Raw genomic sequence first — 16752 nt, 5'->3', positions numbered from 1 at the left:
CGGTTGAGAGACATTTTCTAAAGATAATTGTTAGATATCTGCTGCACCAAAGAGAGCACCGAACAAGAAAAATAGTCGGGATACAGTCAGGACCACGTGACTTCATGGATTGTAGCGCAAAGTGACACAGACAGAGACTAGAAGCAGACAGGACAAGCGCTTCTAGTCTCTGTCTATGTCACTTCATGCTACAGTTCAAGAATATGTTACCATACCAACTCGCCCAACTTTCTATCTTTCCACATGACTTCTTGGTTTCTAAGTTCAGGATTAAGTTAAGTACACCCTCAAGAGACAGTGATACATCGTCGATTGGAGGGTATGGTTCAGAATCAAAAACAGGGATTATAGAGTTATCAGTCATAAAGACAGAGTGGAAGTAGGTATTAAAAGAAGAAGCTCTTGTCTGCATATCAGAAACTGCAACATTGTTGATTATTAACGTGTGTGAGGATGACTCAAGTGCTAGGATACCTTTCCAAAATTTATGGGGATTAGCGTTCATTAATTTCAGCAAGGTTACCTTGCAATAAAATTCTTTCGTAGCAACCATTTTAGAACAAAGTTCCTTTTTAGCGCTATGGAACTGCATGAGTTTTGTTGAGTCGCCAGAGCGTTTGAATCGATGTATTCTGGCTACATGACGTGATAAATGCAAAAGGTCCCTAGTCATCCAAGGAATTTCAGTGTTTGTTTTCTTTGTTTTTAAAGGAATGAAAACGTTGATAACTTAGTGACAAGATTTTCTAAGAAACTTGTCAAGGTATTAGTGTCACTAGTGGTACTTATTAATTCAAACTCATCAAAAGAATCACATGGGCGTCTGTTATTGCCAAATCATCAATGCAGATAAAGTCAGGAAATGTGCAGTAGATATAGCGGGATTTAGGGACGATGCCTGGAATTGAAATTAACACAGCATTGTGGTCAGATATTCCAGCAATAACAGCGCATTCATAACTGGCTTTAAAAAGAGATGTAGTAAGAAAAACAAGATTAAGGGCTGTAGTTTGCTGAATGAAATACTGAACGATCTGGTGCAGGCCACAGGACAATGAAATGTGGGCCAACTCCTGCCCGATGGCTACTTTGTGTCTGCTCACTTTCATAGAAGACCAATCAACACTAGGAGCATTAAAATTGCCCATGCAGATAACGTTGGACGAAGAAGTATTGTAACTATGCAAAAATTCACCTAGATTGTGTAAATACTCAATATTAGTACCTGGTGGACGGTAAATGACCCCTATAATCGAAGACATAGTTTCAAGTTGGACTTTACACCACAAAGACTCAGTATCAGGTGGGGCAGGGAGTACAGAAAAGTGGAGGTGAGATTCAAGAAATAGAAGAACACCACCTCCTTTCGGGAATTTTTTGTCTCCCTGAACCACTTTGAAGACAGGGAGGGTTACTTCAGAATCATGCACACCATCATGTAACCAGGTCTTAGTAACACCGATAATATGGGGCAAGTAGGACGAGACCAAGGAAAGACATTTAGAGAAATTGCCGACAAGGCTTCTTGCATAAACATTTAAAATGGAAAGTTTATTGGCAGTACCGTGAAGTCAAGGGGATTTGGCCATAGGAAGTGTTTCGGCGAGTTTAGTTGAGCCAGCAGATGATATGACGAGAGTATTGGATGCGCTATCCCAGTCGTATCGTACTCTGTCAATAAATACGTGATCAAACCAAAGTTGGACAGATGCGCCACTATCCCTATGAGAGCAGGACGGTACCCAGAGCTTTTTGCAAATATTGCGAACCTGAGGCAAGAAGTCTTCTGAAGTCTTATGTTTATTTTTCTCTCTCTCTTTCTCTCTTTGCCCAGAGTACATGGTGGCATCCCAGCACCAGCCATCTTTTTGAGGCCAAACATGGGAAGACCAAACTTTTGTGGTTAGCAAGACCTGTCTACAGAGGGGGCTCCAAGAAGGGTTTGCACGCAACAGCACTGGAGGCTACATTGCAACACCATGCTGCAGACGAAGAGCGTTTTGCACTGGAGCTTAATGGAAATCTGACACTGATGCCTTCTGGGTGAGTGTGTGGTTGACTTTGTTTCTGTACTATTAGTATTATCATTTATTTAAGTTGAAATTTATTAAAACTTATCGACATTCTCATCAAAGTTGACAGATATTTCTCTTGATTGAACCCATTGCCATAGAGGCTAGTGCTCAATCAAAGTACATTAAAACCTCGTTGATTTGAACTCATCAGGACCGCAAAAAATCTTCGAATTAAGCGGGTTTTCTAATTAACCGAACACAAAAGAAATGCATACCAGGCAAAAAATTTCGCTGCAGGAATGCGCTACCTTTATTCGGCGATCTTTGGATTACTTATAGTAACCAGAGATGCTGGTTTGCCGTGTCCTCTAGTTCGAGGCTCCAAGGGCCATGTTTTTTAATTGGCCAACTACGTGTAGCATTTGAGAATTTCCACTGTGGCACTCAACAAAACTGCGGATAGTATTCAGTGATCCAATAACTTCCCCGAGAGTGGGTGCTTGGGAGGGCTCGTTAGCGTCGTCCTCGTCACTGTCATCGCACATGGTCGCATCAGCGGTAGCTTCACTCTCCAAGTCTGAGTAGCATGTTTGTTGATCATTTTCCAAGTTCAGATACTCAGCGGAGCCGAGTGCACCGGATTTGCTATCCTCTGTGCAGAGTGCATTGATGCGGTCGCAATACTCGGCTCCTTCTTCATCAAGTGCACATGAATAGTCAGCATCAGCATCGATGGAGCTTTCCTTTGAGAAGCCAGCGTGTTCAAAACACTGCATGATCAAAGTGGGTTCCACTTGCTTCCATGCATACACACTGAGGCATATGGCCCCAAGGAGGTCGATGAAGTATACTCCTTGCCATTGTCGTAGCAAAGGAGCATGCGCTTGAGCAGGTGGTGGTGGTAAATCTTCCTTGTGTGGTGAATTACGGCTTGGTCCGTTGGCTGCGAGATCGGCGTGGTGTTCGGAGGAAGAAATACCATCCTGATAGCTTTCAGGTGTGGGATGTCACCATGCGCTGGGCAATTATCAACAACGAAGAGTACATTCCTTCCTGTGGACGCGAACTTGCGGTCAAGCTGCCGAACGTAATCTTCAGATATTGCGCCTGTGACCCAGGCTTTCTTGTTGTGCCGATAGATAAGCTCATCCCTTGGCGGCAACCGTGCATATTTAAAGCAGCGAGGCTTCCCACTCTTTCCAACTACGAGTAGTGGCAGCTTGTGTTTACCGATCATGTTCGCGCCGAACAGAACAGTAATTCTTTCCTTGCCCTGCTTTTGACCCTTGACCGGGGTGTCCTTCGCTGCGAACTTTTTTGTGGGCAACATCTTGTAAAAAGGGCTGCCTAGTCAAGGTTGTACACATCGTCTCCACCGTACTCGCTAAGTAATGGAGCCAACGTGTGTTTCTTCCAGTCGTCGACGACGCTCTCGTTTGCGCTACCGCTCTGGCCTCAGACAGCTGCGAAGGTCAAATTATTGTGCTCTTTAAACCAGCTGAACCATCCGTTGCTACACTTGAACTCTTCGTGCCCAAGTTGTAGGGCCAATTCTTCTCCCACAGTATCATTCCACTGACGAGAAGGTGGGTTGCGTTTGCTTTCCACAGCCAGCGAAGTAAAGCCGATTCCACATCTTGATACGTGGGAGCCCGCCCGTACTCGTGACCGCTTTGAAGAATATGTCTTGATGTAGGCCTCCAGTACCTTGGACTTGTTCTTCAATATTGTGGACAATGTCGAGAGGGGCAGGCTGTGCTTTTCAGCCAACTTGGTCTTGGAACATGTGTCCTTAACCGCTTCATCGATCAAGCAGAACTTCTGCTGCAGCGTTAAAGCCTTATACTTTGGCATCTTCCCTCACTGGCACTTCTTCACACTTCAGAAAAAAAAAAGAACACCACGCCAGCTGTAACACCCCTATCCACTGCACACAAAGAAACGGCGCAGACCGGCATTGCGCGCATACCATGGAGTGCTTTTTGTGCTAGCAGTACTACGGGTCGGGCGCTTCGTCTATATATAATTGCGATTGCTACATGGCGTTGCCTCACGGCTCCGAATGGCGGTTGTTTCGTCGGGTTTGTGGTGAAATGAGGATCGGAAATTGCCGCATAGCACCCCATATCTTTGAATTAATCAGGTTGGCTTAGGCCGCCGGTTCGAATCATCCGGTCAAATTTACATTGGCAAATACGAGACCGCAGGAAACCTTTGAATTATCCAGGAATTCGAATTAACCGAGTTCGAATTAACGAGGTTTTACTGTAATTTGTGCATCCCGGCATGTCTAGCAATCCTGGCATACATGGAAAACCCTAAGTACAGGGGAAAACCCAAGAAGGCTTTAAACACATGCAAATGCCATGAAATGGTCAGGAAAAGTGTCAAAAAAGATTGTTAGGAGAAATAACTGAGTGACGTTGGTGACATTTCGTGTGTTGGCCTCTCAAATAAGCTGTACTCCAGCCCAAAAACAGTTTTTCGTCAAGTTACATTTCTACTACCAGGAAGATGCAGTGCTTGGAAGAAAAATTGCAGCTGAACCCACTTCACAACGAATTTCAACGTCAATGCAATTAACGTTGAATCACTGTAGTAACACACTGTATTGGTAAAGTCTTCACTTCTGTTTAGTCGACTTATTTAATGTTCCATTACTGACACAACGCTCCTCACTCAATGCAAGATCCAGTCCCAATCTGTTCACCTCACTTTCTCCACACTTGGCTGCTTTTGATGCCAACATTTTCACCTCTCCGTAGTGGACTTCTTCAATTTTCTGTTGCCGACTTCTTACTTCTTTCATCCTGTTCTGCTTGTCTTGGAAAATTGACCAAGAGTGTTCATGTACCTCGTGTCACATGCCCAGTGGCCCAAGTTGATGTGAAAGAGGTCAGATGCAGACAGTATACTGCAAAGTGGGTGAAGATCCCAAAGAATGCTAATTACATTACAATGTATTAATACACTAGCCAAGGTTGCGTAATACAAAGTTGTCAGGCTTTACAGTGAAGCTGTTAAAGGCTAATTCCCCCAAGATCGTGTCCTTGTGTAGACACAAAACTCCCCCCCCCCCCCATACGTGGGCCGATCCCAAAGATAGTGCAATGCCAGGCCGACCCGTGGTGGACGTGAAGCAGGCATTAAGCACTCTCCATAAGTCAGCTGATCCGAAAGATAGTGAAATACCGGGCCGACCCATGGTGGAGGTGAAGCAGGTGTTAAGCACTCCCCATACGTGGGCCGATCCCAAAGATAGTGAAATATCAAGCTGACTCGCGGCGAAGCAGGCGTTAAGCATTCCCCATATGTGGACCAATCCCAAACATAGTGAAATACCAGGCCGACCCGCGGCGAAGGTGAAGCAGACGTTAAGCACTCCCCATACGTGGCCAGATCCCGAAGATAGTGCAATGCCGGGCCGCGTATTTACAATTGCTAGTAGGTACAGAGGGGCGTGGCACTTGCAGAGATGCCAGATGTTTGCGTGCATGTGCAAGTATGAGCGGGTGCAAGAGAGAAAATGTGGGGACTATTGCTCCTTGAATATGACTCTGCCTAGGTAATGCGGAGGACTTTCTTAGTGCATGTTGTATGCGTTTGTCCCTAGGCGTGCTGGCAGAAGTTGCGGTGCACAGTAGTGCTGAACTTAGCGTCGCAAGTTGGCGTCTGGACATAATTATATTTATTCAGTTGTGTTTTTTACTAATTGAAACAATGTGTCATTATTTCGCATTATTGGCGGTGCCTCCAGGACACCAAAGCGGCAACGGGGACATCAAAGCTAGAACCCGGACTGGTCCGTGGGTTGTGGCTTGCCGAGGCCGAAGCCCACGGGCCGCCCTGCTTCCAGCTTAGATCCCCCCACCACCCTTGGGTGCCCCAGAGATCCTGTGCCGCCTGCTTTATTATAACCTCAGGTGCTCTCCTGAGGCCTCCGTTTGCAGTTTACATGTGCCCTCCTGGAGCAGTGCTTGTAAAAAATGCAATCTATCGTTGCGGTGAAAAAAGCGACCCGCGACTTATACAGCACCAGTCAGAACCTTGCCCCTTCAGACACAGCGATCACCAAATGGGGCGTCTGTGCCCACTGCCTCACCGCGCGGGCAGCCAGCGGTGGAGCGTAAACAAACTTGACCCCACTCCGCAAAGCCAGCATGTCTAGCAGACAAAAACATACAACATGCGCTAAGAAACCTCCTCCATATATAGTCACATATTCAAGGAGCAAAAGCCTCCAGATTTTCTCTCTCATGCCTGCTCTTACTCGTGCCTGCGCAGAAACATCGAGCGCTGCGAGAAACGCCCTACCCCACTGTACCTACTAGCAATAGTAAAAATGGTGCCAGGCCGACCCACGGCGGAACTGAAGCAGGCGTTAAGCACTCACGTGGACCGATCCCAAAGATAGCGAAATACCGGGCCAACCCGCAGTGGAGGTGAAGCACGCGTTAAGCACTCCCCATACGTGGGCCGATCCCGAAGATAGTTAAATACCGGGCCGACCCGCAGTGGAGGTGAAGCAGGCGTTAAGCACTCCCCATACGTGGGCCGATCCCAAAGATAGTGAAATACCGGGCCGACCCGCAGTGGAGGTGAAGCAGGCGTTAAGCACTCCCCATACGTGGGCCAATCCCGAAGATAGTGAAATACCTGGTTGACCCGCGGCGGAGGTAAAATAGGCGTTAAGCACTTCTCCTATGTGGGCCAATCCCGAAAATAGTGCAATGCCGGGCCGAGCCGCGGCGGAAATGAAGTAGGCGTTAAGCACTCTCCATACGTGGGCCAATCCTGAAGCATAACTGCAAGTCGGCCTAGTTGGAACAGATTAATTATTTAAAAACTTTTTGTGTGCAAACAAACAGGATAAACAGGGTTTCTTGATAAAGAAAATTCACTGTTGTTATCACATCAATAACGTATTTTCATCGTAAGTGCTTGTTACATGCGCTTTGATGTTTTTATGTTGACCGGGTGGCTTTGGTCCACGGCATTTTATCTCAAGAGTTACATGCGCTATAGGCGTGCTCTGTTTGACTAGATCACGCAGATCTGTGGGTATTTAAGCAGGAAGTTCTTCGAAAATAAAACCAGTTGTTAGAAAGCACTCGTCCTTGTGTTGCTCCTCTTCTTTGTCCCACAAAAAGTTTTTAAATAACCTATCCTGAACTTAGTGAAAAACCGGGCCAACCCGCAGTGGAGGTGAAAGAGGCGTTAAGCACTCCCCATACGTGGGCTGATCCCGAAGACAATGAAATACGGGCCGACTCACGGGAGAGGTGAAGCAGGCATTAAGGGGCCCACATACACAGCTTTGCTGGTCATCCTTCTTCACAGAGTGGAAGGGCCCTGAGTTTCTTTTCTTTTTTTTTTGTGAGCTCTAATTGAGGACATTCTCCTGTTAAACAACACTGTTGATGACTTACAGAAAATGATTGGGTGCTGAGCTGGAGAAGCTTAAGCATAATTTTAAAGGTTGATATGTAGAATACTAAAGTAAGAAAGCGAGGGTTCCTTTTTGATAGTCAGCCTGTCGAAGCTGTACAAGTATAAATTTGTCCATTCAAGTTATCACAAGGGACCCGGCTCAAAAGAAAGAAACTGCCAGATAAGTAAGAAGGGTATAGGCTTGGGCTGGTTGGTAATACATAGTTACACTGGAAGCATAGCGTGGAAAAGACAATTGACAAAGACTAGACAGGACAAGTGCTATAAGCACCTATTAGCACTTGTCCTGTCTAGTCTTGGTCGATTGTCCTTTCCACGCTATGCTTCCAGTGAGACAAGTAAGAATGGGTTGCAGTGCATTTGGCAGGCAGTTCCATGCTAAATAATAAAAGGCAGCTTGTTGGTATTCTTCAAAATAAAGTATAACATAATTACTGTATTCTGTCAGTATGATCAAAATTCAATACAACACACACAGATATAATGAAATATTGCATACAGTGAAGTAAAGCTCAAATTGAAAGCTAGAATAAGTGTCTAACAAATATATGCTTCAAATGTATATCAGGCATAATGAATGTACCAAATGTATTTTCATGTTGGATGTGACTTGGTTACAACGAGGTTCGATTGTACTACCCTTTTGGGGCCAATCCTTGAAGGATGACAAGGAATGGAGAACTGGTTGAGTTGGGATATGCTTGTTATCATACTTTATTTTCCTCTGTATAAGCTGCACCCTTGCATAAGATGCAACCCCGCAAGAATAGTCATTTTTATAGAACAGATTATATACAAGGGTTATTCAAAAAGTAAGGACCGTTTGCTTATATTTAGATATTTACACATCAGAATAAAGTTTTAGTTGTGCAGCGCCATCTGTTAATTCTTCGCGAAGGTAGTGAAGCCATTACTTTGGCCCAGTAGTCTGCTTATCAGGGAATGCAGACGACAATGTTCATGAAAATCATTGCTCCCGCCTGTTGTGAAGTGTGAGCTGTAATTCGATTTTTGCTTGCAAAAAGATCATCAGCTTCTCAAATTCATGGGGAGTTGTGCCTAGCTTATAGGCCTACAGTGATGAGCGAAGGAAAGGTCAGAAAATGGTGTGGAGACTTCAAAAATGACCACACAAATGTGCACGATGAAGAGCGGGGTGGCAGGCCCAGCATTCAGACCAATGAAATTGTTCAACAAGTGGACCGGGAATTGCGATTAGATCGACAACTGACAGTTAGTGGTCTGGCTATTAAATTTCCTCTTGTTTGATGCACTACAATTTACACGATTGTAACTGAAAAGCTCGGACATCACAAAGTGTTTGCAAGGTGGGTACCAAAAATGCTTCCTAACCAACTCAAACAGCAAAGAATGTAAAGTGGACGATCATTCTTGAAACACTACCAACAAGGCAGAGATGAGTTGTTTTCGCACATTGTCACAGGCAACGAGACTTGGATACCCTACGCCACTGCACAAACAAAACAACAGTCAATGCAGTGGCACCACTCTTCTTCACCAAAACCAAAAAATATTCAAGCAACCTTCTTACTCGAGTTAGAAGATGATGGCTACCATCTTCTGGGATGAAAAGGGTGTTCTTTTGGTTGATTTCATGGAACGTGGGATCACAGTTATACAGCTGACATATACTGCTCACCAAACTGAGATGTGCAATCAAAAATTGACGGCGCGGGAAGCTGTTGTCTGGACTTGTCCTCCTCCATGACAATGCACGTCCTCACACCGCTGCCCTAACCAATAAGAAGATTCAAGATTTTGGTTGGGAACTTTTTGATCTCCCACCCTACAGTCCCGACTGTGCACCAAGTTACTATTTCTCCATCTTGCACTTGAAACAGTGGCTTGGGGGACAACGAGTAGAAGACAACAAGAAACTGAAGACTGTCATCAACTGGTTCAATTCCCAGGTGGAGAACTTCTATGCAGAGGGACTAAAGAAACTGATGCAGCAGTATGAAAAGTGCTTAGAAGTTAACAGTGATCATGCAGAAAAGTGAAGTAGGTTTGTGCTACACTAAACTCGCGAATAAAAACTATTACCAATGAATATATACATTTTTTTAGGACCAAACACCCCTTACTTTTTGAATAGCTCATATTAGGCACACCTTTGTGTAAGACGCGCATCTCATATAAAGCTGTTGTACAAAATGTAGCTGTTGCGTTTCTTTGGAAGTGACATGTCACTGTGGCAGAATGAACATCACCAGAATGCAAATAGCACACACGGAACAACGCCACAACACAACACTAAGACAAATATGGTGACCACATCAACGGATAGCACAGATAGCAGAGCTGCTGGTGTCACCCTCTGCTGCCATTTTCACGAACCACTATAGTGGTAATTTATGGAGCATTACGCCAGATGGAACACGGTCTCTGTCAAGTGTACATCTCTGCCAAGACCGATGTGTGTGACAAAGACTTTTGCCTTTGTCATTAGTGTAGCCATGTGGCATCTCCTATCTTCATTAGGGTAAATTTCATATTATAGATGCACCATTGTATAAAATGCACTGTGAAACTGTTTAGAAAGAAACTGTGCCTTATACGCTGGAAAATACAGTAACAGTGCAAAAATGTGGATAAGAAAAAGGAGAAAGGACCCAAGTACTGACGTGGCACTCCATTGTGATGGCAGGATGAGAGAGAAATGGTCTGGGGGTGCGCAGCTTAAGCTTCCATCTTTCTAGGAGGTGCAGCATACAACTGACAAGCACCATAGTTAGTGAGAAAAATTGTGCATGTTTGCCTTTCTTTAAAAGACTTTAAAGATCCAAAGAGCTGAAAGATTGTTTTGCCTTTATTTTATGCCTCTGCGCCTTCTCATGCTTGCAGAAGACAAACTGTGCCACCTGTGTGCTGGTCATTACACAGGCGAGACGTTTACTTATGTGCTCACGCATAAAAAGCCATGACTCCTTGCTTTCATCTATGTTGAGATGTGGAATAACACTCGTACTCCTCTGCAGCTTTCTAATGTTGGCAGGCTTTAGTCACTTCAGCACAGAAAACCATACGAAGGGTTGCTGTGTCAGACCAGTGAGGTGCAAAGGGCAAATGTATGGCAAAGAGGAAGTAGCTGGCTGACTGTGATACAGGCATGTTTTCAGTGTTGGATGAGCCATATGCTGCTGTCACAGTAAAAGGTGTGCAGCTTCTTTGGATTACCACGCAATAAAATGAACTAACACCAGCCAACAGCCTTTCAGAACTTTGCACATATATTGCCATAACACTTCTGATGCTTTTGACGACTTCCTACTTGGCTCCAACTGCCTGCGGCTTATTTTTGACAGGTTTCAGGTTGCTTTAAGTACTATGTTTGGATCAACCTCTGTATAGTAAGTCCAACAACCTTTCATACCTGTCTTTGCCTTATACTATGTGTACCTGACATGTAAGGAACGCATGTGTGACGATGATAAGGTTGATCAGACCGTCTTCATTTATTCAGGGGTTTCATGGCAAGGCATAGACTCCAAGGAAAAATGAAGGCAGCGGTGCCTCAGTTGTGGCTGCTCTGTTCCAGAGCCCATTTGGTTCTGTTGCGCCTGTCTGACATTCTCTACGAGCAGATGGTAGTGAGGCTAACACACATGCGCATAACACAAGCCTACCTTACACGTAGTATGTGCTCCACCATTCTTGTTTTTGATATTGTCACATTTTAGTAACAATAAAAAACTAAATGGTTCCAGAAGTATTAACTAAGAATCTAAGTGATTCTCTGGTGAACTTGTGCCTATAGAGACAAGCAACGCTTAAATCTCAATGATAGCAGTGAGTACAATTGGCAATCACTAAATCTGAACTGACAGGCCAATTTTGTTCACTATTTAGACATGTATCACTGCACCTCCCAGAGTAATTGCTGGCGCTCGCATGCATTCACGAATGCACAACATTATTTGCATTGTGAACATAATTTAATTAGACAAGACTCTTTTGCCTACAGAATTGACAAAGTTCAAGGAATTTCAGACACAGTACATTTTTGGTGGTCCGAGTGCTAACTTGATAATCTAATGAAAAATGATCACTGACAAAACTAAAACACCATATGTCTGACAATGTTGTCTAGTGATAATCATCAGCCATATTCAGGCTTTAAACTTATGTTCTGCATTACACATATGTTCTAATGCTTAGAACAGAAAATTAAGACAGTATGGACTGTAAAGTGTGTGTCTTGACTTCTGTCTCATCTCAAGTTTTTGTGCTAAGCACTAGAAAAGATGTCATACCAACAAGGTCGATAGTCCACCATTGTTCAACTTGTGCTCTTTTTTTTGTATCAATGTAGCGTGGAGGTGGGCTGGCTGCTGGGTTCACCCAACAGTGACCTCAAGTGGGAGGTGTACTCAAAGTATGCTGGGCCGACGGCAAAAGGTGGCAGCCTTCCCTCCGAGGTCACCTATCTCTCCACCATCCACCGGAGGGACAAGCCGTTCGGTGCATACAGGCTGCAGGTGAGAAGTTCCATGGAGCCATGTCTGACGTGGGAACTCAGGCACAACATCACCTCGGAGCCATGGTTGTACACGTCGAATGTCACCTACGCTTGCGACCCGCTGACGTATGGAACAGATGTGGCCAAGTCACACATGAACGTCACAGTTTTCTCAAAATCGCCGATTTGGGAACTACTGAATATGGACCTGAACCGTGAGTTTCTTCGAATTTTACCATTACACCACATGCTTATCACTCAGACATACCGTACTTTATAGCCTGCAGACTACACTTGTTTAAAAACTGACATTTTTAATCGTATGGGCAATTTCCAGGCACTAACTGTGCATGATTTCTTTTTTATCAATGATATTTTAAAAAATGCAACCCAACTTTGCCTGCAACATTTTATATGTTAATTGACAATGAAATCAACTCCATTCAGTGATAATATCTGCACACAAAAGATATTTTCAGCCACTACTCGCAGCTCTTTACAAGAAAGTGAATGCTGTGTACGATAATTAAAGTGGCTGATATTTCAGCACTTCATGCTTCTAAGCCCAAATTTGCTCCTGTGAGTTATAAATTAGATGCAGACTATAGTCTGGAAAGTTTTGTATAGCTGACATCAGTCCATTTTATCAGACACCTAGAGGGTGAACACCGTGCATGTGTGCGTGTGTTTGTGTGTGTGTGTGTGTGGCTGCAAAAAATAATCATGCAAGTAGGTTCAGCAAATATGGTGATTATGTTTGGCCAGAATTTTGAGTACCTTCTGCTTCAGAAGTCTGAACCACTTCTTATTGAAGCGGAGAAAGGCATTTGAAGTGAAAATAGGCTATTTCAGGAATACTACATCCACTTTCATTTCCATTTATTTATCATTTCTTTGTTTCAATTAAGCACAATTAATTTTCTCTATGCTGTCCTTGGTGTGTTGGCTTCTTATGATATGACTAATAAACATCGGGCCGGAGAACATATTGTGGGGCCAGTTGGTTCATAGCTTTCAAAAGATGACGTGCCAACAGAGACAACACACTAATGAAGAAAGAACAGTGACAGGACAAGACGCTACTTGCAACTGTTTATTGAGGTCAAAAGCACCTGAATATACAGCCTGGGGAGAGGGGGAAGAAAAAAAAGGGAGCACTGAACATGTGAATGCGTACGCACAAGAACACAGAAGATGTATAGGAAGGAAATCACAAGATTAACCAAAATCTAAAACCCATCTCTAAACATGCTCTCATTTCTGTAAATATTCAGTGACGGGGTGCTCACACAGGCGTCCCCTCTTTTCCTAATCTGGTTGGCTTCCAACAGTTCACGTGCCACAGTATCTTTGCTTTTAAACATGACTGTCGTATCATGAAGCCTTGTTTCACATATTCTCTTATTCTCACACCCGCAGGCCTTGCAATGAAACGACAGGTTTGAGCCATAACCATGTTTCAGCAAAAGCTTGTGCTCCCGCAGGCGGCGTTCATTAATACATTGGCCAGTTTGGCCAATATACTCTTTCCCACACTTCAGCGGTGTGCAGTATACGACCCCTTTTTCACACTTCACAAAAGGGTTTGCATGTTTAATTGAACACTCTACCATGACTCTACTTTCTTAGTCATCAGATCCAATCAGGTGGCACAAAGTAGCAAGTTTCCAGGCCACGAAAAAAACCACAGTAATTTCATATTCCACGGCAATGTATTTAAGATTATGTGCCCATTTGTGAGACTGCGGTATCACCACTGGTTTAGCTTTCTTTTCCAATGTTTGACCTTCTTCAGCACTTTTTTTTTTCTTTCATATTTCACCTTTTTCAACAACGCCTCTTAAACTGCGCTCAAACCCAAATAAGGAAAGCCAGCATTCCTTAACTTCAAAAATCTGTTTGTAAAAGCTTTCGTGTGCCTTATGACAGCACGATTTTTTAAGGGCGGATTTAAGGCACATAGTGGCAATCGCACGTTTAACAGCCCTAGAGTGTGTTGACTCATATGGCAACAATTCCTTACGGGCACGGGGTCGATACATCCAGCAGGCACCTTTGTCAGTAAGGGTTATGTCAATATCTAAAAACTGCAAGCTGTTATTCTTGACTAGTTCAAAAGTAAAATCTAAACCTTGGCCTTGCTGTTTAAGATCAGATAAAGTGCCCTGCACAGTATATGAGTAAGTCATGGGAGATCGTTTCATCAGTAAAATTAAAAGATCGTCTACATACCTAAAAACCTTGAGCACTTTGCCTCTGTCAAGCACCTGGGATAGCGCACCTTGGATAGCGCTAATTTGCAGTTGAAGAAAAATTAGTTCTATTCCGGGTCACGGTGTTAGAAGTATTTTAGGTGGACGAACGGCGCCTCCTGAAAGGGGGAACTTCGGTCCGCGTCTTGTGCAGAAGGCCCGAGATGGCGCCACAGTACTCGTGGCTGATGCGAGGTGTCATGCGTGGTCGCTTCGGGGCCGTGAACACCGCTCGAAACAAATAAAAGAACTCAGCCTTCACGCTATGACGAGCGCAAAAAGGTAAAAACGGCGAACAAATACGAGATTTTGGTGATACAGCCATAGATATCTGTTCAATATGTCAATTCACCACCTCGAATGTTCGCGATAGGGGGATGTCTTCGCATTCGGAAATGTGAAATCGTGCATTTAGGCATATGGCAGTGAATAAGTCGCGTTAAAATATGACAGAAGTTAGTTTTGTTTGTCGAAGTAATGTTTACCTAGTTAGACAAAAATAACGTATTAGCCGCAGTATTACAGCAGCAAAACATACTGCCGATTGCTGTCTCGGACATTCGAAGCAATTAGCGGTCATTGGTTACGCATAAAACGTGTGTGATGAATACAACCTTTGTTAACGCTAGCTTGTTGCACTTAAAGCAGTGAATTTTAGCGAAGGGAGTAGTACGAAAACACACGTGAAAAACACTCGTGAAAAATATTAGTAGTATTGAAAACACACGTGAAAAACAAAAACTATGACTTCAACTTTTGAGATTTGTTGCTCTCATTCTTTTTGAGTTGCTTGCAATATTGCCGCATCCGCACTCCTACATAGTAGTGGACAGCTTGTGCCATGATGTCTACTTTATGGTCCCGACATGGAAATGACAGGTTGTAATTATCTAACACAAAGTCAATAGTTAAGTCATACGCTTGCTTATCGCCAGTGTGCTTCTGAAATTTTCTTTCAGTTTCTTTCAAAACATGAAATAGGGCAGTGTTTCGGTGCGTCAGTCCTCCTCTTGTTTTCAAAACTACAAGAGCTGCTTCAGCTCTTGACAGATCACCTGTTGCAGTCAATCCAAGCTTGCACAGTGAACAATTTGTGTTTTTTAGGACTTTCCTGCGCAGAAACCCACATAGATAGTAAATTATGCAGTCGGTGATGCTGTCTGATGCAGGTACAGACTCAAATACATCCTCATACTCAATGTCATCTTGCACGAATCCGTCAAGCCTACTCTTCAGCTCATCCAGCCGTGATTGACTGGGCACATCCTCCTCAAAAGCTGACGTCAAATCAGACAAGCTAAGGAGACGTGGCTCTTCACTGGGCAGTAACTGGCAATTTCCGTACTTGGGTGCCTTTACGAGACTGTAAATGGATAGCATGCTGTATAATTGCAAAAACGTCGGCAAGCAGGGATGTTCATTTTGGCCCCCAGCTTGGCGTATGACACCAAGAAACTTTTCCAGAACGTCTTGGTTAAACTTTACAGTTAACACATATTTGAAATCACATTTCTTTAACAAGTAGTTTGAGAGCTGAATTGTCGACAGAATAGTCACTCGCAAGCCCTCAGCTGTAGTTTGTGAGAGAAAATTTTGAGGGTGAATTCGTCCTGCCTTGACCTCTTCCTCCCAATCATTAAGCCACTGTAGAGAGGATTCCAGCACTTCAAGATCCTTTCCGCCTAATTTAAGACCTTCCTTAGTGTGTCTGCGATTCATGGCATCAAAAAGGTTGTTAATTCGCACTGTGAAATCGACGGCGCCTTTGACATTTTCAAGGCCCGGTGTACCTTTGTTAGAATAGAACTCTAAACCTTTCGCAACACTAATACTAATTTCACGGCTTGCTCACACGAATAGCACAGCTTGTCGTCGCACAAGAAGAATGAAAAAAGGGGCCAACGTGGCACCAACTGCTTCGACTTGACGGCGACCGCTCATCCACAAATGCGCAACAGGAGCCGGCTCGGCCGATTTCTCAGCCACGCGACCACTCCTGCCATCTGGTGGCGTGATGGAGCGGAGGTACCGAAGTTCAACGCAGCGAGTGCACGGCGGCGGCGCTCCGTTGTTCCACCTGTACTTCTAACACCGTGGTCCGGGTCTTGAACCTGGGACCAGCGCCTTTCTGGGGCAGCAGCTCTACCATCTGAGCTAACCAGGCGGCTATGAGATAGCAGGGTGAAGTCAAGTTTTGTCAACGACTCTCTCCACCTTGCAGGTTTCCGCAGGAATATTATGTCAAAACTCTTGCCTTTGCTTCAAGTTGTTGATAAGTTTGACTTTGCCCTGCCATCTGCTAGCTGCCTGATTAGCTCAGATTGTGGAGCAGCTGCCCTGGAAAGGCGGTGGTCTTGGGTTCGATTACCGGACCAGGATGAATTTTTCTTCAACTGCAATGCTGTTTTTTCGAGGAACCCGTATGGGTTTCCTTTGTTGAAATTGCTATGATTTGGTGGATGTCTCATTCTCACTTAATTAATTACTTCTCTCCACCTTGCGGCTTTCCACAGACTATTACATCGAAAGCCTGTTTATTAAACATTGTCAGTAA

At 44.2% G+C, this 16752-nt stretch overlaps 1 protein-coding gene across 1 annotated transcript in view; it reads left to right on the top strand.

Annotated features, from left to right (window-relative positions):
- LOC126517671 (uncharacterized) overlaps positions 1 to 16752 on the top strand; it is a 228286-nt gene that overhangs the window by 144401 nt on the left and 67133 nt on the right. Inside the window, exons 25-26 of the mRNA XM_055064380.2 lie at positions 1835 to 2043; positions 11800 to 12161. Of these exons, the coding sequence (XP_054920355.2) occupies positions 1835 to 2043; positions 11800 to 12161 (571 nt within the window). The remainder of the gene's footprint in view (positions 1 to 1834; positions 2044 to 11799; positions 12162 to 16752) is intronic.

This window comes from Dermacentor andersoni, chromosome 11 (genome assembly GCF_023375885.2).
Source record: "Dermacentor andersoni chromosome 11, qqDerAnde1_hic_scaffold, whole genome shotgun sequence".
Lineage (NCBI taxonomy): Eukaryota > Metazoa > Arthropoda > Arachnida > Ixodida > Ixodidae > Dermacentor > Dermacentor andersoni.
Note: the sequence above shows the minus strand (reverse complement) of the source record. Positions and strands in the feature narration are given on the sequence as shown.